The sequence below is a fragment of the Saccopteryx bilineata genome, chromosome 7 (assembly GCF_036850765.1).
Source record: "Saccopteryx bilineata isolate mSacBil1 chromosome 7, mSacBil1_pri_phased_curated, whole genome shotgun sequence".
Lineage (NCBI taxonomy): Eukaryota > Metazoa > Chordata > Mammalia > Chiroptera > Emballonuridae > Saccopteryx > Saccopteryx bilineata.
Genome location: NC_089496.1, coordinates 75605095 through 75629765, shown reverse-complemented (window position 1 = coordinate 75629765; position 24671 = coordinate 75605095). Strand labels below are relative to the sequence as shown.

General features: G+C 45.6%; 1 protein-coding gene across 3 annotated transcripts in view; it reads left to right on the top strand.

Annotated features, from left to right (window-relative positions):
- The window catches only part of PDE8A (phosphodiesterase 8A), a 165710-nt gene that overhangs the window by 98684 nt on the left and 42355 nt on the right, over positions 1–24671 (top strand). For all 3 annotated transcript variants that reach the window (XM_066238684.1, XM_066238682.1, XM_066238683.1), the window contains exons 2-6: positions 5503–5559; positions 8371–8561; positions 15154–15210; positions 16889–16943; positions 22676–22764. In XM_066238684.1, coding sequence (XP_066094781.1) covers positions 5503–5559; positions 8371–8561; positions 15154–15210; positions 16889–16943; positions 22676–22764 — 449 coding nt within the window. The remainder of the gene's footprint in view (positions 1–5502; positions 5560–8370; positions 8562–15153; positions 15211–16888; positions 16944–22675; positions 22765–24671) is intronic.

Here is a 24671-nt window from a genome sequence, read left to right as displayed (position 1 = left end):
TAATTTTTTATTTTACAATTACAGTTGACATACAATATTCTATTAGTTTCAGGTGTACACCCCAGTGATTAGACATTATATACCGCATTTTTCACACCATAAGATGTACCTGACCATAAGACACACCTAGGGTTTTAAGGAGGAAAATAAGAAAAAAAATATTCTGAACCAAATGGTGTGTTAAAATATTTAATAAAATACAGTAACTAAGTGATTATCCTGATTAGTCTCATACCCATTGAAACCAAACACAGTTTATTAGAATATTATTGACTCTGTTCCCTATGCTATACATCTCCCTATACATCTCCATGGCTCTTCTGTAACAACCAATTTATACTTCCTAATTCCTTCACTCTTTTCACCCATTCCCCCAACCGTCCTCCCACCTGGCAGCCATCAAAATGTTCTCTGTATCTATGAGTCTGTTTCTTTTCTGCTTGTTTCTTTTGTTTTACAGATAAAATTGTTAGAGATGTATTTATTGGCATTTTATTGTTCATATTTTTTTCCTTCTTTTTAAAGAAGACCCTTTAACATTTCATGTAATACTGGTTTGATGGTGATGAACTCCTTTAGCCTTTTCTTCTCTGGGAAGCTCTGTTTTATGTCCTTTGAGTCTAAGCAGTTGCTTTACTGGGTAGAGTAATCTTGGTTGTAGGTCCATGATTTTCATCACTTTCAATATTTCTTGCCACTCCTTTCTGGTCTGCAAAGTTTTGTTAGAAATTAGAAATTAGCTGAGAGTCTTATAGGAGCTTCCTTGTAGGTAGGTAACTGCTTTTTTTTTCTTGCTGCTTTTAAAGAGTCTCTATAACCTTTTGCATTTTAATTCTGAAGTGTTTTGGTGTGGGCCTCTTTGGTTTCATCTTGTTTGGGTCTCTCCATGCTTCCTGGATTTGTGTCTGTTTCCTTTACCAAGTTAGAGAAGTTTTCTATCATAGTTTTTCAAATAGTTTTTAATTTCTTGCTCTCTTCTCCTCCCAGCACCCCTATGATGTGATTGTTGGTATGCTTGAAGTTGTTCCAGAGGCTCTTTACACTATCTTTATTTTATTTTATTTTATTTTTTTTAAATGAGACAGACTCCCACATGTGCCCTCATTGGGATCCACCTGGCAACCCCCATCTGGGGTTGATGCTCAAACCCATCGAGCCACTGGCTACAGGAGGAGAAGAGGGAGAGAAGGGGAGCGGGAGGGGAGAGAAGCAGATGGTTGCTTCTCCTATGTGCCCTGACTGGGCATGGAACCTGGAACATTCATACGCCAGGCCGACGCTCTGTCCACTGAGCCAGCTGGCCAGGGCTTCTTTTTTCTTTTTGCTGTTCTAATTAGGTGTTTTTTGCTTCCTTATATTCTAAATCATTGATTTGATTCTTACCATTATTTACTGTTGATTTCCTGTAAATTAGTCATTTTAATTAGTGTATCCTTCATTTCTGTCTGGTTCTTTTTTATGATTTCTATGCCCTCACTAAGTCCCTTGAGCATCCTGGTACCATTGTTTTGAACTCTGTATCTGGTTGATTGTTTGCCCTCATTCTGTTTTGTTCTTTTTCTGGAGATTTCTTGTTCTTTCATTTGGGACATGTTTCTTTGTCTCTGCATTTTGGCTGTTTCCCTGTGTTTGTTTCTATGTATCAGGTAGAGTTGCTATGTCTCCCAGACTTGGTAGAGAGGTCTTGTGTGGAATGTGTCCTGTAGGGCCCAGGGGCACAGTCTGTACTGTCACCCAAGCTGGGTGCTCCAGATGGCCTCCCACGTGGGCTTGGCTTTGTGTATTGTCCTGTTGTAGTTGAGCCTTGATTGCTGTTGGTGTCACTGGGAGGGATTGACCCCCAGGCCGATCGGCTGCGAGGACTGGCTGCCATTGCAGCAGAGGAGCTGCTGTGCCGGAATTGACCTTACGGAGCAGGACTTGCTTGAGTGGGGCTTTGGTGCTCACGAAATCCACCCCTTGAGGGTGTCACTCATGGAGGTGGTAAGGTTGTAATCCAATGTGGTCTGAAGCTGTTTACTAGGTGCACTGGCTCTGTGACTTCCCGAGAGGTGCAAGGTCAGTCACTGCCTGTGACCTGCCTGGGGCCACCAGGCACCAGCTACAGAGTGGTGTGCAGATGGTTGCTACTTCCACTGGGCTGGGAGGTGCCTAGGAAAGGCCACGCTGTGAACTGAGGCCAGCTGCCACTAGTGCCAGGTCTGGGACAAACAACAAGAGGTACAGGGTATGCAGAGGCCAGATACTACTTGTTTGAAAGATTTTAGGAGAGTCTAAAGCATGAGGCAAAGAGGTCATTTGTATGGAAAAGCTGCTGGAAATAGCTTGGGTGGGCCCGTAAGTTGGGTGGAGCGGGGTATCAGGGATTCACCAGGTTGGGCCAAACAGTGTGATCCAGGTTGATGGAAACTCAGATATGGTGCCCACCTGCAGGCTCTGTGTGTTGGAGGAGGCTTTGTGTGTTGGAGGAGGCACTTTTTATCTGGCAGAAAGTGCCCCCCCTCCCAGCTTTTGCCTTGATGCCCAACAATTCAGTTCCTCCCAGTATTTCCCTGGTTCCTTTCAAGCAGCTGCCCCAGCACTGGAGCTCAGCAGGAATGAGTGTGAGGAAGTCCATCCATGAGCCCATTAAGAGGAGCTGCCTGGGACTGCAGTTGCCCTCCCTCTCACTCAGCCATAGTCCCCTCTGGTTTGTACAGTCAGGAGTTGTGAGAACTTCTCTTCGTGGCTCTGGAACCCTAGGGTGGGGGCCTGGTATGGAGTTGGGACCCCTCACTCCTCTGCAGGGAATCTCTGCAGCCAAGATACGCCTTCTGATTTTAAACCACAACATGTTAAGTGTCTCCGTCCCTCCTACCAGTCTCAGTGCAGCTTCTTCATTTTATTTTTTTAATTGAATTCATTGTAGTAACACTGGTTAACATAATTACACAGGTTTCAGGTGCCCACTTTTATAACACATCTTCTGTATACTGTATTTTCTGTTCACCCCTTCGATGTGGCTGCTTCTTTAAATCCCTAGTTGTAGGATTTCCATTCAGCTATATTGCAGGTGGTTTAGAATGGTGGTGGTTCTGTAGTTTAGTTACAATTTGAATATGGTTGTGGGAGGATTTGAGTACCATGTTTACCTATGCTGCCATCTTGACCGGAAGCCAGAATATATTTTAAGGTTTTCTTTGTGATCTCATATATCATTTGTTTTCACACTAATAAATATTTTCTTTCTCTCCTTTAAGACTTTATTTTTTTATCTATTTGAGTCTTTATAACAAATTTAATGAGACTTCTGTGTCCAAGGCTGCAGACCCTCATGCATATAGAAGACCCATGTGCCAACTACCTACTTTTTTTATTGACTTGAGAGAGGGAGAGAGAGAGAGAGAGAGAGAGAGAGAGAGAGAGAGGGAGGAAAGGTGAGAGAGAGTGAGAAGCATCAACTTGTAGTTGCTTCACTTTAGTTGTTCATTGATTTGCTTTTTGTACATACCTTGACTTGGGTGTGTGGGGTGGGGGTGCTCAGGCTGAGCCAGTGACCCCTTGCTCAAGCCAGTGACACTGAGCTCAAGCCAGCAACCTTGAGCTTCAAGTCAGCGACCTTGGGATCATATTGATGATTGCATGCTCAAGCCGGCAACCTCGGGGTTTTGAACCTGGGACCTCAGCATTCCGAGTCAACACTCTATCCACTGTGCCATCACTGGTCGGGCTACTTCTTTATCTGTGCAGTAGCAGCCTGCCTCCTGTTGCTGCATTTTTCTGCTTCTTCATGTGGAACTGTCCCCAGCACTGTAGGAAATTAACATAATGATTATTTTTCTTGTCATTTTTCTTCCTTTTCATCCTGTTTCCTGAGTAGTGCCACTGTATTCTCCAAGCAGTAGGCCTGTATCGTTCCTTATTCTTTCATTCATTCATTGCTTTAAACTTTGTATTCATAAAAACAAAAAACTCATCATTCAGAGCGATCCCTCTCGGTGCCTCTTGCTGTCCCTCTCTGTGCACTGTGGGAGTATGAGTACATAGCCCAGGTCTCCTCCTCACTACTGGCCCTCTTGGATCCTCAGCTCAGAAATCCTGGCTTTGACACCCAGCCATGCCTCTCAGCGTGGGACTGGCCTGTAGCTGCACAGCTCAGGGGCTCCATGGTGCCCTGGGGATCCGTCCTTGCCCTTCTCCTTGCTTCAGGTCCTCCTCTTCAGTCTGAGATCTGGAATAGTAGCGACCTTCATTCTTACGCCTCCTGAGAGACCAAACTATCAATATAAAGTGAATCAGAAACTAAGCCGGCGTCCCATAGTTAGTAGACATCGTTTCTAGCAGTTAAAAATACATGCAGGCATCCCCTATCATGGAGCAGGTTTTGTTCCATGTGTTTACTGTGCAGTGGGTCAGCCTGAAGGTAGGGGGTAGAGGTGAGCAGTAGCTGGGCAGTGCCTTGTGGGGAGGCTCACAGATCTAGTTCTTCTGCTGCCATGTTCTGCATATGAAGTCATCCCATCACCCAGATGCCCAGGGGGTGGGGGGGTACAGATGCCTTCAACACATGCAGTGTTTCTGGGAAATTGCAAAAATGTGTCTCTTCCTCTGCATAGGATCCCAGTGCCAGGGGCTGGATTTCACTCAGCCCATATTGTTCCTCCCTTGGGGTCTTTTGTGCAGCACACATACTGCCCAAATCTTCCAGTGGACATGGGTTTGTGGCCCTGGTTATAGAACTAAACAGACTGGTCACTGGAATCCCAAGTGCACTTGCTTGGCCATGTGGCCTAATACAAGGTGCTTGGAACCTCAGTTTGCTGACTGTGAGCTCTCACCTCATTGCTGTGAAGGTTCAGCGAGGTGATATATGCTCAGTCCTCAGCACAGTGCCCGCGGTGTGCTCAGCCTCATTGGCGCTGTGATGATTATTCGTGGGAGTTTGGTTATGATATTGTATTTGTCTTTATGTCTTAAATAGACATAGAGTTCTTAAATAGATAAGCAGTTATTGATAAAGCACTATGCTCCTCTGTAAAATGAAAGAACCAACTATTTCAAAGAGATGTCTTTGGCTCGGAGGTCCCATGGTTGTGACTGCTACAGTCATTATTCACGTGCCATTTTAGATACAAGATTTTATTGTTTATCACAGGAAAGAGAAAAGTAGACATTAAGGAACCAATGTTGGTGAGGGTCTAATCTTTGGGGGCTCTTTATGTTGTAATCTCATTTGATCTTTGAAACAAATGAGAAATTGAGGCTGAGGGAGGTTGAGTAGCTGACTTCAAGTCACACACAGCTAGGGAAAAGGACTGGATCCCACTCAGCTACCTCCCACCCCCCACCCCCCACCCCCACCCGTTCTGGGATTATAAGGAGACCAGGGTATTACTCTAATAACCATTTATTCGATGCAATTTTTCTCTAGAGTAGAAATTTTATTTTTATCTGTGGCTCTGAATAGAAAATTTTAAGCAAGCTTACATTTTTCTTAATTTAAACAAATCTTTTTTCTTACAGGGAGCAGTAGCTGGTGTGCAGTTTGGCCCCATGAAATTTCATGCAGATCAACTCCAGGTAATTATAAACCATGCTGTAATTTTCTCATGTTGGTTTTCTTTAAAGAGGTGAGGAAGGAGAGGGCTTAAAGTTAAATATTCAAAATAGTCTATTTTAGATAACAGTATTGATACCATAGTAAGAAAGGGCACTTTTCTTAGAAATGCACACCGAGGTATTTAGAGATAAAGAAATATCTGCAACCTACTTTAAATGGTTCAGCAATAAAAAAGGGAGGGAATTCTGTGTGTGTGTGTAGGGAGGGAGTGTAGGGGAGAGGAGCGGGTAGAGGGGGCAAAACATTAACAAGTGATGATACTAGAAGGGTGTACTAGCATTCATGGTCATTCACAGCTTTTCTGTAGGTTTGAAATTTTCTAATATAAAAAAGTAGGCCCTGGCTGGGTTGCTCAGTGGATAGAGCATTTCCTGGCATGCTGAGGTCACAGGTTTGATCCCAGGTCAGGGCACATATTGGAAGCAACCAGTGAATGCACAGCTAAATGGAACAACTATGTGGAACAATGAGTTAATGCTTTTCTTTCTCCCTCTCCCTCCCTCATCCTTCCCTCATCCTTCCCTCATCCTTCCCTCATCCCTCCCTCATCCCTCTCTCATCCCTCCCTCATCCTTCCCTCATCCTTCCCTCATCCTTCCCTCATCCTTCCCTCATCCTTCCTTAACCCCCTTTCTCCCCACTCTCAAATCAGTGGAGAATTTTTTTTTTTTTTTTTACAGAGACAGAGAGAGAGAGTCAAAGAGAGGGATAGACAGGGACAGACAGGAATGGAGAGCTCTGAGAAGCATCAATCATCAGTTTCTCGCTGTACATTGCAACACCTTAATTGTTCATTGATTGCCCTCTCATACGTGCCCCGACCACGGGCCTTCAGCAGACCGAGCAACCCCTTGCTCGAGCCAGCGACCCTGGGCTCAAGCTGGTGAGCTCTTGCTCAAACCAGATGAGCCCTTGCTCAAGCTGGTGACCTCGGGGTCTCGAACCTGGGTCTTCTGCATCCCAATCTGACGCTCTATCCACTGTGCCACCGCTCAGTCAGGCTGGAGAATATTTTTTAAAAAGGAAAATCAAGCTCTTCCCTATGTTTCTGAATTAGCTCTATCAGAGAAAAAATATCTATAAATTGTTTAAAACATTAGACAAAAAAAAATGAAATTTAGCTTCAAAATTATTTGATGTTTCCTGCATACAAACACATGTTCACTATTCTATTTTTTTAAGTGAGAGGGGAGGAGATAGACTCTCGCATGCACCCCAACCGGAATCCACCTGGCAACCCCCATCTTGGGCCGATGCTTGAATCAACTGAGCTATCCTCAGCACCTGGGGCTGATGCTTGAACCAACTAAGCCACTGACTCTGAGAGTGCAATAGAGAGAGAAGGAGGAGCGGGAGGGGCAGAGAAGCAGATGGTCACTTCTCATGTGTGCCCTGTCCAGGGATCAAACCTGGGACATCAGCATACTGGACCGACACTATCCACTGAGCAAACTGACTAGGGCCCACTATTCTTTTTTTTTTTTTTTTTGTATTTTTCTGAAGCTGGAAACGGGGAGAGACAGTCAGACAGACTCCCGCATGCGCCCGACCGGGATCCACCCGGCACGCCCACCATGGGGCGACGCTCTGCCCACCAGGGGGCGATGCTCTGCCCATCCTGGGCGTCGCCATGTTGCGACCAGAGCCACTCTAGCGCCTGAGGCAGAGGCCACAGAGCCATCCCCAGCACCTGGGCCATCTTTGCTCCAGTGGAGCCTTGGCTGCGGGAGGGGAAGAGAGAGACAGAGAGGAAAGCGCGGCGGAGAGGTGGAGAAGCAAATGGACGCTTCTCCTGTGTGCCCTGGCCGGGAATCAAACCCGGGTCCTCCTCACGCTAGGCTGACGCTCTACTGCTGAGCCAACCGGCCAGGGCTATTCTATTTTTTTTTTTTTTTTAATGTCGGAAAAGACTGGCAGAGATGTGCCTTCTTAGTTCTTTGCATTTGTGGTATTCACATACGTGGTTAAACTTAGAGGAACCAAGCGTGGGGGAACAGGGTTTCTGTCAGCTCTCTAGCCTCCTTTTCATAGGCTGCCCTGACTCTCCCTTCCCACCCTGACCCCCAGGAGGCAGCCTAGGTCTAAAGGGATTGGAGCAGAGCTGGTGGGGGGCCTGACCAGATAGGGGAGAAGCAGCAGATCCAGGCCTGACCTGCTCCAGGCCAGGCATAGAACTAGCAGCTCCTGAGCAGAGGCACAGATGCTGCCTCTTGTACCTGGGGTTAGTCCTCTGTCATATAATTGACAGGTTTTGAAGTATAACATTTTGGTCTATTTTTAATCTCCTCTCTTATAATCAAAGTAATATTTTTCAACTTGGAGGAATTATATAAAATCTTGAGTCAAAACATTTAAATACATTATATAAAGTAGTAAATATTCTAGGAGTTTGAAATATTAGTGTTTTCCACATAAGGGCTTGCCTAGTTAACTTACTATTAACTAAATATTTGTATGGTTTAATTGATTTAGTTTCAAGATAAAGTGCTCAATCAAGCCTTTGTTGTGTTCTGTCAGTGGGTTTATTAGCAAAAGAAGTAAGTGTGTGACCCATGCACTTGGACTTCCAGACTAAGAGCAGGTAGAGTCGCACTGATTTCCAGGAGGTGAGCAGTAATGTCCCTGAGTTACATGTAGGAGAAGGATTTTTATCAACAGATAATGTTCATACCCGTGTACTTGCCTTAAAACACTTGGGAGTTTTCTGTGCCTTGTTAAAAAATGAAATTCCAACATCTTTAAAGAAAAAGTGTTTATGCTTTTTGATTCAGGTACTTTTAGTGTTTACCAAAGAAGATAACCAGTGTAAAGGATTCTGGAAGGCATGCGAAAAAGCAGGGTTTAAGTGTACGGTTACCAAGGAGGCTCGGGCTGTCCTTGCCTGTTTTCTGGCCAAACATCATGACATCATCATCATTGACCACAGAAACCCCCGACAGCTGGATGCAGATGCACTCTGCAGGTAAGCGGAGACTTGGGCCTAACCGGTCCCACTGGCATTTGTGACAGTAACACAGCCCAGAAATACATTAAGTTAATTCAGGATCCTGTAAGTTGCCTTTCGTGCATGTAAAATAAGCAAGACATCATTGTTTCTAGGTCTGGTTTTTATTTTGCTTTGCTTTGCTTAAAATAGGAAGAAAGTATGAATCAGAACCATTATGTGTTAAGATGAAACCCATGATGTGATTAACCATAACTGTCACCTGCATATTACTGCAGCAAGTTATTATAATTGTCCAGATGCTTGAAAGTTGAAAAGTACTTTTTAAAGAAAGTTATCTAGGGCCCTGGCCGGTTGGCTCAGTGGTAGAGCGTTGGCCTGGCGTGCAGAAGTCCCGGGTTCGATTTCTGGCCAGGGCACACAGGAGAAGCGCCCATTTGCTTCTCCACCCCCCCCCCTTCCTCTCTGTCTCTCTCTTCCCCTCCTGCAGCCGAGGCTCCATTGAAGCAAAGATGGCCCGGGTGCTGGGGATGGCTCCTTGGCCTCTGCCCCAGGCGCTAGAGTGGGTCTGGTCCCGGCAGAGCAACGCCCCAGAGGGGCAGAGCATTGCCCCCTGGTGGGCAGAGCGTCGCCCCCTGGTGGGCAGAGCGTCGCCCCCTGGTGGGCGTGCCGGGTGAATCCCGGTCGGGCGCATGCGGGAGTCTGTCTGACTGTCTCTCCCGGTTTCTAGCTTCAGAAAAATACAAAAAAAAAAAAAAAAGAAAGTTGTCTGCTGCTGATGGAAGCAAGGCAAAGTGAAACATTTATTTTTACTTAATAGAAAACTTTATTTGGGGAAGATAAATCTTAATTTTAATGTAATATAAAATTTTATAACATTACTTTTTTTTTTTTAATAAATTTTTATTAATGGTAATGGGATGACATTAATAAATCAGGGTACATATATTCAAAGAAACATGTCTAGGTTATTTTGTCATTAAATTATGTTGCATACCCCTCACCCAAAGTCAGATTGTCCTCCGCCACCCTCTATCTAGTTCTCTGTACCCCTCCCCCTCCCCCTAACTCTCTCCCTCCCTCCCTCCCATGTCCTCCCTCCCCCCACCCCTGGTAACCACCACACTCTTGTCCATGTCTCTTAGTCTCATTTTTATTATAACATTACTTTTAAGGACATTTAAAAATTTGACTTTGAGGAGATAGAAAAGATTTAAACTAAATATACCAAGGGTTGAAAACTGAGATAACAAAAAAAAAGACAGGCTATTATAAGGTTGTTTGCAGAGTTGAGGTAATTTTCAGGTACTTCCTTTCCTTGGTGGTGGAGCCTACCTTCAGGTAGTCCGAGTAGGCGGCTCGCACTAACACAGTCTGCCTTGGGTAAGGCTTCCCCTCGGCCTTGACCCGCCTGTCATGCTGCTTGTGGGCTACTGTTTCTGTCTGTTCAATTGCAGTAAGCCATTGTCACTGTAGCCCAGATCTGTTTGACATGTTGTCTGGCCTGTCACTGGCACATCGGGGAGGGATCATGTGGAGAGCTCTGGCCCACGCGGAGGGAGGCCCTGGTCCTATGCTCAGGCCCTCTTTGTCTTTGGTTAGTTCTGCCTTCCCTGGGATATGTTTCTCAACTGTAATTTTGGAACACTCGGTTTCCAAGATCCTTCTGTCTCTTAACTTGAGAAGGATGTCATTCAGAGGAAGGAAAGAAGCCATCTGAGGTCTGTGGTGCTTGGTGGTCTTGGTGGAATGCTGCAAGGCCCCCTAAGGAGGGCCACAGAGCCCAGTAGGAAAGGCGGGAGTGGGAGGATCCCAGGAAATTTTTACCTCTTTTCTCCTCTTGTTCTGGCCCAAACCTAGTCACAGGCATGTGCTGGATGACAGAAATTTGTACCTATAAAGATGACCTTGCTAGTCATACCATGCTATAAAAGAAAGATTATGTTGTAGTTATTCTGCACTGTTGTTTTTTTTTAGTTTCTTTTTTTTTATTATTCATTTTAGAGAGGGGAGAGAGAGAGAGAGAGAGAAAGGGGGGAGGAGCAGGAAGCATCAATTCCCATATGTACCTTGACCAGCCAAGTACAGGGTTTCGAACCGGCGACCTCAGCGTTCCAGGTCGACGCTTTATCCACTGCGCCACCACAGGTCAGGTCTCTGCACTATTTTATTGTTGTAAAATATACATAACACAAAATTATGCTCTACTTTGGAGGGGAAAAAATGTATAATTGTTAGGCATTTTTGGAATATTCTAAGAAATTTGGTTTCATTTATTATATGTAAATAAAAGTTTTATACAATTTTAAAATAAGGAATGTGGCCCTGGCCAGTTGGCTCAATGGTAGAGCGTCGGCCTGGCACGTGGACACCCCAGGTTCAATTCCCAGTCAGAGCACATAGGAGAAGCGCCCATCTGCTTCTCCACCCTTCCTCCTCTCCTTTCTTTCTTTCTCTCTCTCTCTCTCTCTCTCTCTCTCCCCCTCCTGCAGCCAAGGCTCCATTGGAGCAAAGTTGGCCCCAGGCGCTGAGGATGGCTCCATGGCCTCTGCCTCAGGTGCTAGAATGGCTACAGTTACAATGGAGCAGCACTCCAGATGGGCAGAGTATCGCCCCCTAGTGGGCTTGCTGGGTGCATCCCGGCCGGACACATGCGAGAGTCTGTCTCTCTGCCTCCCTGCTTCTCACTTCAGAAAAATACAAATAATAATAATAATAAGTAATGTGAATTGGGTTGCTTACTGTGTGGTTTCCTAAGTCAGTTTCATCTACTTCTGGCCCTGACCTGGTTTATTTCCAGGCTATCTCTCCTGAATCTGCTGTCTCTCTGCTGACTCACACAGCTCCCACGACCTTAGCCCTGACAGAGCCCTGTCCTTCCCGCTATCCTCCTGTTATTGGGAGGGGTGTGTGTGGCACCTACTCAGCATGGCCCATGAATGGTTTTTTATCAGTTGCTTACTTGCCTAAAAGACTAGCATTCACCTGTATCTATTTGTTGGGGACATTTAGAACTCCTTATCAGGTGTCTTGTTGAAGGCCAAATAGTCTGTGTTATATTTCCAAATCTACCAGTTGAGGAACCTACCTTGCCTATCTTCTTAGTTCTGGGCACTGTATTTGATGTTAGCCCGCACAGGTGAAGAAGATGTGGTTCTCACCTCTGAGGAGCAGAGACTGCAGTTGGCGTTGGTGCCCATGGAGGCATACTTACAAAGCGCTGCAGGTGTCTGTGTCAGGGAGAGCTTCGCAGAGGTGATTTGGGCTGAGTCCTGAAGGATAAGCAGGAGTTTTGAAAGGAAGAAAGGTGGAGAAAACATTGTGGACAGAGGAAGCAGCATTTGTAGGGACAGGCAGGATGTCTAGCGCTCCCCTGCTTGGTGTCAGATAGCTGCTGGGTCAGGCAGGTGTGGCAGGTGTGGATGGGGCTAGAGTGAGGCTGGAATGGCAGGCACGAGCCCAGTCTTGGGGGTCTGGGGGCCTGGGGGCTGAGGTGAGGGCTTTGGAGGCAGCCGAGACACTGCCCTTTCACAGAGCCACTGACTACTCTGTGCGGGTGGGTGGCAAGAGCAAGACAGAAGGTCACTCTGGCTGCTGACTGGGAAACGGAGTAGATGACAGAAGGAGCCCAGCCAGGTCAACCAGTGGTGCAGCTGCTGCAGGCCGCCCTGTGTGTTGCCTGATGTCAGTGCCACCTCCCAGCTTCCTGTCAAAAACCTATAAAGGAAACAAGTGAAAACCCAAAGCTAAGACGATACATAAGCCAGAAGCTGGGAGGACAGAAAGGGACAGGAATCCCCACCACAGCTCCTGGCCTGTGGGGACTAATGAAGAAACCTGTCCTGGCTTGGCCTCTGTGTATTTCAGTCCCTGCAGGAAGGAAGCGGGGAGGCTTTGCCTCGCCCCCACTGTGTGCTGCTGAGCCCCGGACTTGGACTTGCGTGGTGGAGGGCCACGCTCAGTGGGCACCGCACTCCTGTGGGCAGGCCAGAGGCTGCGAGCCTGCTGCTCCCACCACCCCTTCGGCCTTTACATTCTGCCTGTGCTGGGATCCCAGGACGGGAACAGAGAGGGACAGAGGTGTGGTTTTTCCTGCTGTGTTTTAAGAAGGGACAGAGGCATAAGGAGCCTAGGAACAGCCTTTCCCATATTGCGGTTTCAAACCTGCACACCACATCCCTTCTCAGGGACAGTTCGAGTACAGGAGGGGATTGGACAGGCATCCACTCTGTGCAGCAGGCCCCTGCTGGCCCTGCTCTCTGAGCATGACTTGCTCCCGTTGACCTGATCTGCAGGCCAGACCTTAAGAGGACAAGGCTGCTACGCCAGGGGTCTAGCAGAGGGGTGCGGGAGAGATTCCTCCGACCCCCTCTGCTGAAGACTCTCAGTCCTGTTTGAGGACACATGGACAAGATAGAGGAGGGGCCGCAGAGAGCTGCCCCATCACAGAGAGAAATAGCCTTAAAGACTAAGAAAATGAGTTTCTACAGGACACTGAGGAGCTAGTGTGCACAGAATAAGTGGAGAAATATTCCTTTGTGTGACCAGAGCAGGGCTCTGTGAAAGGTAGATTTTACAGAGGGAGGTGGAGAACAGCAGACAGCATGAAAACGGCTCAGTCCAGAAGGATGCAGAGGCGAACTGAATACAATACAAGATGCTTTCATGCAGTCTTTGGGTTCACCGTGGTCTGCAGATCCTGTTCACCGTTGTATACTCCATTCTTGTCCATCTGAAACTCATTTCATATGGCAGAGGGAACAGTGGCTAAGTACAAGTAGTGGAATTGTGCTTTTGTAAAATTTACCTCGTTGACGGGCTTTGCTGTGCTCTTATAGTAAGCTTCCATTGCGGTGCCTTTATTTCAAGTTTTGTGTTAAGACCATCAGAATTATTTGCAGTCGCCCTCCTATGGCTCCTTCCCCAGGGTAGTGAGCTTGGCTGTTCTCCAGGCAGGAGCCCATGGTGGGACTGGGGTTTGGCACCTGGTCAGTGGGCCCTTCAGGGACCTATGAGAGGGCTTTTCAAGTAGAGCCATGCAGTGCCCTTTAGGTTGGCTCCCTCTGCAGACGATACACAGGTGGGAGCTGGCGGAGTAGAGTGGACACTGGGGAAAGTAGAAATGGAGAGAGAGAGAGAGAGGGAGAGAGAGAGAGGGAGAGGCAGAGGCGCTGTTTGCCAGAGAGAGACAGGGAGATTGCCTTCCTGCCTGGTCCCTAGAGCATTTTTCCATCCCTGAGCAACTTGCCCACCCCAGATCTAGTCTGCATCTGTGGTCAGACTCTGTGCCTTTCTCCACTCAAGCTCCATGAGAACATTAAGCCCCAGCACACCAAAGCAGGAGTGGGCAAAGGGGAGCACAGTCTCACCCCTTCATTTATGTATGTGTTGTCTATGGCTGCTTTCATGTTTAGTGGCAGAACTGAGTAGTTGTAGCAATCTTTATAGCCCACAAAGCCTAAAATTTTTCCTATCTGGCCCTTTACAGAAAAAGTTTGCCCCAACTGAGGCATCCATTGTATGTGACAGGTGAATTTCTCTCTTGGCTTTGTTATGTACCGTCCTTGAAATAGGAGGAATAGTCACTCAAATCAGTTTCTGTGTTCTGTGATTTAAAAGTGGTTCTATTTCTTGAACTAACAGAACTGAAGTAATGTGACATGTGTCCGCTATTTCCATCCCATCCTGGACACATTCTCCAGGGGCCAGCACACCTCTGATGTGGCTGAGCAGTCTGGGTATTGTCCCCTCCAACCCTTCTCCTGGAGTCACCCTCTCAGGGGAGTCATTTTCCCTTCCGTCTAGGGCCTGCCTTCCTCCTCTTCCTGTGGCCTGGTTCTTCTTCAGAGGGTCCTGCTTTTTCCCCCAGTGCAGGATGAGTTCAGAGCTGTTGCTTTCTCTGGTGGAACAGTTTCTCTCCCTTCTCCTACTGTCCTCTGTCACCTTTATTTCTGTCCTCTGATCTCTTGGCTAGATTTCTGTCCCCGGCTTCCTGAGGAGCTGCTGCTTCAGAGGGTTAACTGTACTCAGAGGCGCAGTGCCTTCTACTTTCTTGACCAGCTCTCCATTCTTACCTTTTCTGTGAGGTGTTGATTCTCTTCTTTGATAAGAATATTTTGCATTTCCTAGTTTTGATTTTTTTGTTGTTGTTGATTGTGTCTACATTCTACCTAGGAACTCTTCTTTGTACTGCTTAGAATACAGTGGAGGGCTGGTCCCTGCATTCTGCGCCCCGCTGTGATTCTGGCTGTGCTGAGTCATACACAGAAACAAGCATTCCCTATGGGTCGAAGAGGCAAGTGGCCCCTCTCCTGTGAGCGCAGGGCAGGAAAGTGCTCCACCTGGCCTTCCTCCCCTTCCTGTGCTTAACAAAGAGCAGACAATCATGTCAATCAGCCGTTATTGTCAGGGTCACCACAGTCCACTGATGAAGAGTTTGTCCCCAGAAGAGAGAAGGATCAAGCAGCCAAAAGAATGAATCCAGGGTGTGAAAAGAGCTTTAGTTCCTCCTGCTTCTCCCCCAACTTTCAGTGTTCTACCAAAATTGTCTGTTTTAATTTTTTTAAGAATTGTTTTAAATTTATTTTAAAACTTGTTTTTTTTTTAATAGGTCTATTAGATCATCAAAATTCTCAGAAAACACTGTTATTATTGGTGTAGTACGCAGGTAAGCTTTCATTAGTGTTTGACTTTGAAATGTGTGTCAGTGTCTTGCTTGTTCGGAACAGAGGCATGACTAACAGCTTGCCGGCTGTGACTGCACGACTCTTTTTAATTTTGCCTTTTCTTTTTTAGTTTTTATTTCCTTTCGCTTTGCCAGTTAACTTCATGGCAGGAGTTTCTGTTCTCACGCTTGGGTTTGTGATCTTGAACTGCCTTTTACTTTAGAAATAGGCACAACACTGGAGAATTCTGTTTCTGAAAGTATGAATGTTTTCCTGGGCTGTCTTCCTAGGGCCTTCTAACTCCAAATATATGAAGATTTGTTGAAGGAAGTCTTATATTTCATCCTTAAATTGGAAGTACAGAAAGGATAAAAATATGTGAGGAGAAGGGCAGCATTCAAATAAATGTTATTCATTTTATATAATTTTATAAATAGAAGATATGTTTCTGTGTCCTTTAAATTGGTGTTTTTCAACCGCTGGACCTAAGGATTATGCACTCTATAATCTTCATATGACATCAGGGTGGTTAACTCTTTCGTGGACCAGCACAAAAGTTCTGATGGACTGGCAGCAGTCTGAGGACCTGCCGTTGGAAAACACTGGTTTAAACTCTTTTCCTGAGCCTTGTTGGGGTGAGAAGAGATTTTTTAATTGTTTATTTTTATTAAACTAACATTGGCTAGTAACAATATATAAGTTTACAGTTTGCAACATTACAGTTAATCATCTGGGTATACACAGACATCTTGCTCATTGCCCTAGTTTTCTCCTATCACCATGCTTTTGACCCCTTTACCTGTTTCATCCTCCTTCTGGAATTAAAATAAACAAACAGAAAAAACCAGGAAGTAGAATTAAATAGGAAAAATTTTAATTTAAATTAACATGTTTATATTAATATATCAAATAGATAATATGGTTATTCTTGTATTTTGGCTGTTATTGTAACCTCTGTATTTCACGTATTAATATATACTGCTAAAAAGCTACATATGAGCCTGACCAGGTGGTGGCGCAGTGAATAGAGCGTCGGACTGGGATGTAGAGGACCCAGGTTCGAGACCCTGAGGTCGTCAGCTTGAGCATGGGCTCATCTGGTTTGAGCAAAGCTCATCAGCTTGGACCCAAAGGTTGCTGGCTTGAGCAAGGGGTTACTTGGTCTGCTGTAGCCCCACGGTCAAGGCACATATGAGAAAGCAATCAATGAACAACTAAGGTGTCGCAACGAAAAACTAATGATTGATACTTCTCATCTCTCTCCGTTTCTGTCTGTCTGTCCCTGTTTATCCCTCTCTTTTACTCTCTGTCTCTGTAAAAAAAAAAAACCAAAAGCTACATATGAAACTAAAACAGAAAACTTTTAAATTTTGTACTTAAAATTTTTTTATTGATTGATTTTTAGTGAGAAAAGAAGGGATAGTGAGAGAGACAGGAACTTGGGTCTGTTCCTGTGTGTGCCCTGACTGGGGATTGAACTGGCACCTCTGTCCTTCAGGATGATGCTCTAACCAACTGAGCTATCTGACCAGGACTAATTTTATACTTTTGATTTTTATATTACTCTGATTCATCTAAAAGTACTCATTATAGGACAGTCATAAGGTTATATAAATTAATGAGTAAAAGGTGAGATGTAATTGATAAAAATCACCTCTAACTGTTTCTGTTCTTTTGAAGGGGGGATAGAGAAGAGTCCTCTGTGATGCCCCTCATTGCTGCTGGCTTTACGAGGGTAGGTACCCCCTCTGTTTACAAGTGTAACTCAGCATGAGGAAGTATGTTATCTCAGTCCAGGGGCAGCAGAGGCTTTGAATTAATTTGAAGAAAAAGAAATGTGTTGTTGTGCTGTGTTCATTTTGGCTTAACTTTATAACCTGGTAATCCAATAATCTATAATACCTCGCTTTCTTAATCTCTCAAAACTCTGCCTGTTAAAGTCATTTTTAACAGTTATACCATAGGGTGTGTTGTTCTAAAGCCTGTTTGTATACATGAAACCTTAAAGTCAGTACAAGGACTCTGAAGACAAGCCCAAACACAGCTCCTTCTCTGCACCCCCAGATCTAGTCTACTGGTTTCTCATGAGCCAAAGGGCTGAAGGTGGTAGTTATCTGGTTGCCAGTGAACCTTGGGAATCATGGTGGACAGAACCTCTATAAGGCTGACCCTTAAGGAGATTTTTAGCCCAGATTTATATCAATGAGGTCGAGGTAGTCAAGAAACCTCAAACCATGAGTTTAGTAGTTTAAAAGTTTCTGGATGGTAGTACTCCGAGGTTTCTGCAGGAGCCAATAAAGATTCCCCAAAGGAAGACCCTTCAGCTTTGGTCACAGAGACTCTCCACAAATAATGGCTGGAGGGCAGCAGGGAACACGCAATCACAGCTGACTGTCCACAGGCAACAAGGCATTGCACGTGAGAACTAGCAAGGAGACAGCAGAAACGCACCCTCGTGCTCCTCAGGTACTAGAGTTATCAGATGTGAATTAAAGTGATTATTATGTGTAAAGAAATAAAAGACAAGATAAGCTTGGAAATGTCTGCAAAGAATAGGAAGCTATAAAAAGTGACATCAGAAATTTTAAGCAGAATGTATGGAAGTTTGAGAAAGAAAACAATACATATATGAATCTTTTTTTTTTCTTTTTTTATATTTTTCTGGAGTGAGAAGTGGGGAGGCAGAGAGACAGACTCCTGCATGTTCCCAACTGGGACCCACCTGGCATGCCCACCAGGGGCAATGCTCTGCCCATCTGGAGCATTGCTCCATTGCAACTGGAGTCATTCTAGCACCTGAAGCGGAGGTCATGGAGCCATTCTCAGCACCCGGGCCAGCTTTGCTCCAGTGGCTCCTAGGCTGTGGGAGGAGAAGAGAGAGATAGAGAGAAAGGAGGGGGGAAGGGTGGAGAAGTAAATGGATGCTTCTCCTGTGTGCCCTGGCCAGGAATTAAACCTGGAACTTCCACATGCCAGGCCAACCCTCTACCACTGAGCTAGCCAGCCAGGGCCTATATGAATCTTAAAACTTAGATAGTAGGTCAAAAAAAAATTACCAACATGTAGCACAGAGACAGAACAATAGAAAATAAGTTAGGGCCCTGGCCAGTGGCTCAGTGGTAGAGCGTTGGCCTGGTGGATGTCCCAAGTTTGATTCCCGGCAAGGACAAACAGGAGAAGTGCCCATCTGCTTCTCCACCCCACCCCCTCTCTTTTCTATCTCTCTCTTCCCCTCCTGCAGCCAAGGCTCCATTGGAGCAAAATTGGCCCGGGCGCTGAGGATGGCTCCATGGCCTCCACCTCAGGCCCTAGAATGGCTCTGGTTGCAATGGAGCAATGCCCCAGATGGGCAAAACATAACCCCCTAGTGGGCATGCTGGGCGGATCCTGGTTGGGCACATGCAGGAGTCTATCTCTCTACCTTCCCACTTCTCACTTCAGAAAAAATACAAAAAAAAAAAAAAAGAAAAGTCAGAAAGAGGCTCAGAAGTGTGGAGCTAGGGAGTATAGGCTTAGCTGGAGATCTAGAAGGATGGGAGAGAGAATGGGCAAAGGCAATTTTGAAGAGCATTTGCCAGAACTGTTAAAAGACTAATCCACAGACTCAGAAATTCCAACAAATCCAATCCAAAGTAGATTTGATAAAAAAGAGGACATGTTATAGTGAAAAAAAACAAATAAGAGAAGATCTTAAAATCAGCCAGAGGAAAATATTACGAAGAATGGCAGACTAACCACTAGCTTCTTAGCAGCAATAAAGGGAAAACAGAAAATAGTGAAATAGTATTTTCTCTTTTAATTTAAAAAAATTATTTTATTTTATTATTTTTTTTAGTAAGAGGAAGGGAGACAGTGAGGCAGACTCCCCCATGTGCCCCAGCTGGGATCCACCTGGCAATCCCCATCTGGGGCCAATGCACTGCCCATCTGGGGCTGATGCTTGCAACTGAGCTATTTTTAGCACCTGAGGTGGAGGCTCCACAGAGCCATTCTCTGCGCCTGGAGCTGATGTGCTCAAATCATGTCTGCAGGAGGAGAGAGAAAGAGAAGGGGAAAGGTGAGGAGAGGAGAAGCAGATGGGTACTTCTCCTGTGTGCCCTGACCAGGAATCAAACCTGGGACATCTATACACTGGCTTGATGCTGTACCAGTGAGCCAACCAGGGCTGAAATAATATTTTTAATGTTAAAATAACTGCCAACCTATAATGTTATACCTAGCATAAATATCTTTCAGAAATGAGGTTGAAATAAAGACTTTCAGAAATACGAAAATAGAGTTTGTAACTAGCAAATCCTCACAAGGACATAAAAGACTCTCCCTCAGGCAGAAGGAAGGTGAGTGCCAGAAGGAAGGCCTGAAATGCAAGACGGTTGAAGCAAGAAGATGACAAGCAAGAATACAGATGTGTATTCCCTGTGGAAAACAGTAATAATGATGTCTAGGAATTACAGGGAGAAATGGCTGCAACCTGAGGGTCATACCCCCGCCCGGTTATTATTCCCCTTTCAGTGCACAAGAGGGTCCATTGGTGGAATACATAAAATTCACAGCTCTGTTTTCCTCAGAGCCCAATCTGAGCAAAATAATGAGCAAGGAGTTGAACCTTACAACAGATGAACTAGAACAGGAACTCTAAAATGAGGGAGAAAGAAGTGGCAAGGAAATGTGGTGAGTGACGAACCTGCCTGTGCACATGCTTTTTCCTTCCTCTGTGTGTGTGTGCATATGCGTATATATAATTATATAACATTAGATGTAAATAAAACATATCTATGCATAAAATTAGACCTAGAAGAAAAAATACAGACTGGCACATGTAATACTCTTCTAGCAGAAGGAACGTACGTTCAATATTTAAATTCTGGACCATCTTAGCTGACCCTTGGTGTCTTCAGGCATTGTGGGAGGAGGCGGAGTTGCAAACCTTCACATGGCCTTCATTGGGCAGATGTGGAAGGGAGGTGGACAGTGAACGTGTTTTGAAATTTCATCTTTGTGGGAAAGGTGCAGACTAGAGCATTGCTCTGGGGGAGCTGCTTTGTAAGTGGCATCTTGTTTTCAAATAATAGCAATGTAATCTATGTCTCTCTCTCTTTTTTAAGATTTTTATTTATTTTTAGAGAGAGGAGAGGGTGAAAGAAAGGCAGAAGAGAGGATGTGCCTTGCCTGGGCAAGCCCAAGGCCTTGAACTGGTGACCTCAGTGTTCCAGGTCAACGCTTTATCCACTGCACCACCACAGGTCAGGTAGTGTCTGCTTTTGAGATCAGTGGAAAGTAAGGTAACCATTAACAGAACAGAAGAGTTTAATAAACCTTTCAAACTAAAGAAAGACATACGGGATTTCTGGCAACGCAATTAAACTGGCAGAGAAAGGCAGAGGAAACAATGGTGTGCAATCAGTCAGAAACACAAAGTAAGGAAGGAATAAAAGCAGAGGCATGTGAATGGGCTGGATTCTCCCATTGAAACATGAGGAAAGAAGTTAAGGACTGCTGGCCACGGTCACGTGGGTCCTCATGCCTGCAGACCAAAACACAGCCCTTCTCACCCGTGGAAGTCCAGGTGAGGTGACAGGCCTGCCAGCTCCCCCCCGGAGAGGGGAGGACAGCACTGGGCCTCCTGTTCACTCTCAGTCAGCCTCGACTCCACAGAACACCCGAGAATGCTGCCTGTTCGCATAGGTGCACACTGCTGACCACAGGGAGGACAGGTACCTGGGCACACTGCTTGCACCACTGCCTGCCGGTAGCGTAGCGGCAGGGAGTTTGAGATACACCAGGGTCCCAATGCTCCAAGGCCTTGGCTTGCCTCACATGCTCTGCAGGTGAGATCCTGGGACACAGAGACGGGTATATTTTTATACAAGTCAACAAATGACCTTCTGTGTGCTAACCAAATGTTTCACTGGATATGAATGTATACATCCAAGCTATTTTACCCCAAAGGTGGATGTCGAGGTTAAAAAGCGAGCACATGTGAACATGCAGCCTCTTGCTCCCTCTGCTCTGGAGGGTTATCCTTTTTTTTTTTTTTTTTTTTTTTTTGTATTAAGCTGGAAACAGGGAGAGACAGACAGACTCCCGCATGCGCCCGACCGGGATCCACCCGGCACGCTCACCAGGGGGCTACGCTCTGCCCACCAGGGGGCGATGCTCTGCCCCTCCGGGGCGTCGCTCTGTTGCAACCAGAGCCACTCTAGCGCCTGGGGCAGAGGCCAAGGAGCCATCCCCAGCGCCCGGGCCATCCTTGCTCCAATGGAGCCTCGGCTGCGGGAGGGGAAGAGAGAGACAGAGAGGAAGGAGAGGGGGAGGGGTGGAGAAGCAAATGGGCGCTTCTCCTGTGTGCCCTGGCCGGGAATCGAACCCAGGACCTCTGCACACCAGGCCGACGCTCTACCACTGAGCCAACCAGCCAGGGCTGGAGGGTTATCTTTTGTTGGCTGAGTTGAACCATGGTAAAAGGTCTGTGTAGGAAAATGTGACCCAGGTGGGGGTTACCTCTGTGAAATCCAGGTGCAAAGAAAGATGCAAGCAAATTTGTGCTTCCTGTGAGCGTAACTGCAAAGAGGACAAAGTACTGCTCTTGAATGAGTGAACATGCTTTGAAAATTAATATAATAGGACTTTAGTTGGTAAATTTATTTTTTTCTACATATCCTAGCTTCTGCTAGTGACATGCACACAACCAAAGTCCTCTTACCTCAAGGCACTGAAAGAAAAGCATTAAAGAAATTTTAAAAATATTTTTTCATTTATCAATTTGACTGAGAGAGAAAGGGTCAGAGAAAGAGAGGAACATCAATCTCTTCCTATATGTGCCTGGACAGGGGATCGACCCACAACCTCTGTGCTTCAGGATGACCCTAACCAACCAAGCCATCTGGCCAGGGAAGAAAAGCATTCTTAAGCCCTCTTTTTTATTTATTTTTAATTTTTTTAGCGAGAGACAGTGGAACAGACAGAGAGGAAGGGAGAGAGATGAGAAGCATCAACTCCTAGTTGCAGCACCTTAGTTGTTCATTGATTATTTCTCACATGTGCCTTGATCCGGGGGGCTCCAGCTGAGCTGGTGACCTCTTGCTCTAGCTAGCAAGCTTGGTCTCAAGGCAGCGATTTTGGGGCTCAAGCCAGCGACCATGGGGTGACGTCTAGGATCTCACACTCAAGCTGGCAACCCTGCACCCAAGCTGGCCACCTCGGGGTTTCGAACCTGAGTCCTCAGCCTCCCAGGTTGGTGCTCTACCTGCTGTGCCACCACTGGTCAGGAGAGCCCTTGTTTTTAATAAGTGAATTGATAACCATACATTTTCAGCTTTCATTTCCTGTTCATCATTAAAGATAAAGTATTTTTCAGATTTCAGTTATGAAGTTGAGACACCTGTTGAAAAGAATTATTTTTATTGCTAGATATACTAACTTAAAGGTGCACATTTGTTTAATCACAATACCCGTCTCTGTTTGCAGAGGTATGTGGAAAACCCTAGCCTCATGGCCTGTTACAATGAGCTGCTCCAGCTAGAGTTCGGAGAGGTGCGGTCACAGCTGAAACTCAGGTAATGCTGCCTCCTGGCAGGCCCCCAGATCACGTGGGGCGGCTGCCTTTTGGGGGTGACAGACCTCTTGCTAAGACAGGCTGGGGTGCTGGGGTGGCTCCTCTCCTCGTACAGACTTTCGGAGTCTGCCTGGGTATCTAAACAAGTGGACATGGTAGTAACTGGAGGCTCAGATTTAAAGATGGGGCCCCAAAATAATAGGAAATGAAAAAGCAGATACAAAAGTATATGTACGTTTGTTTTTTAAGGAAAAAAATATTTTTAATATACACACACAGCCAACCTTTTAACACTGGTTATATCTCTGGTAGGTGACAGGTTTTCCTCTCTACAAGAATCACTTTGTCATTTGCTCTGGATAAAGCTTTGTTTTGTTTTTTTAATGAGTGAAAACCTAACTCCTTGTTGTGCTTTCAAAAAAAGCAGAGAAATTAGTAGAACTATATGACCACAGGGAAGCAGGCTAGCACCCTCCTTCCAAGGGGCATAGATTGTGGAGCGGGAGGTGATGGTAGAACTGACTTCTGTCCAATCAAGATCCAGAAACTGAATGCCGGGGAGGTTAATGCCAGCCAGGATCTCACAAGCAGAGAACAGCAAAAGCCGTCCTATGTTTTCAAAACTGTGCTTTTTATCCCGCCTCCATTCCCAAACCTAACAAACTCCCACCTTTTCTTCTCAAATACCTTAGTTTAGTCACCTACCCCGAGGGTCCCAGGGGTCCCCAGACTTTTTACACAGGGGGCCAGGTCACTGTCCCTCAGACCGTTGGAGGGCTGCCACATACAGTGCTCCTCTCACTGACCACCAATGAAAGAGGTGCCCCTTCCAGAAGTGCGGCTGGGCTGGATAAATGGCCTCAGGGGGCTGCAGTTTGGGGACGCCTGGTCTAGACTGAAACCCCCGTCTCCTTCACACCTCCCTAACTTCGGTCATGTGCCAAGTTTTGTTCGTTTGCCTCCTAAGATTCTGTGGAATATGGCTGCTCCCCTTCCTCTTTAGGCCACTGTCTTCTCTTAGCTGGATTGTGAAACCATCATTCTCCCTACATCTAGTGTTGACTCCTCCTTGTCTATTCTCCACACTGTGGTGACACAGAGCTCCATTTGTGTTTCTGGTCTGCACCTACCTTTCCCTCCTGCCTTCAAGACCAAGTTCAAACTCTAAAACGTGGCTCTCAACTCCCCTGTCAATGTGCCCTGCTTTGTTCTCTGTGCACCAGCTGACAGCCATGGGGGTGGAGGGAGTCCGTTATAAGGGAGCTAGGAAAACGTGAAGGGGAAGCTGCAGGGTAGAGAATTGGGGGAAGAGAATCTAGGCTTGTTCTGCTAGATATTAAAATGCACTAAACTATAACAAGCCATTTTGCATAACACCTAGAACAGTAAAGTCTAGAAATAGATTAGCATACTTACTCTATATGTAATTTGATTAATCTACTAGTATATGATTAATAGGTCCATTTAAATCAGCAGAAAAGGGCAGACTTTGTAGTGAATAGAATTGTGACAACTGGTCATCTATTTGGAAAGAAAATTAAGTTCTAGCCCAATCTCTCATGCAACCTCCAAGTAAACTTCAGTGAGTTAAACTCAGCATGACATAAAAGCCAGATTCTATAAAGGAGGGCAATTAGATTAAGCAACATAAAAATGTTAAGTTTGGTCTACAGTAAAAAACAAAACAAAACACCTTAAATGATGTTAAAATTTAGACAACCAAACTAGGAAGAATATATGTATTTGTAACATATAAGACAGGTTAGTATCCTAAATACATTAAGAGTTTTAATAAGTCAGTTAAAAAATGAAAACACCGCTTGGAAAAAGTGAAAAGGCAGTTCAGAGATGCCTGTTAATGGCCAATAAGCATGAAAAGATGTTCAGCTTCACTAGTAATAAAAGAAA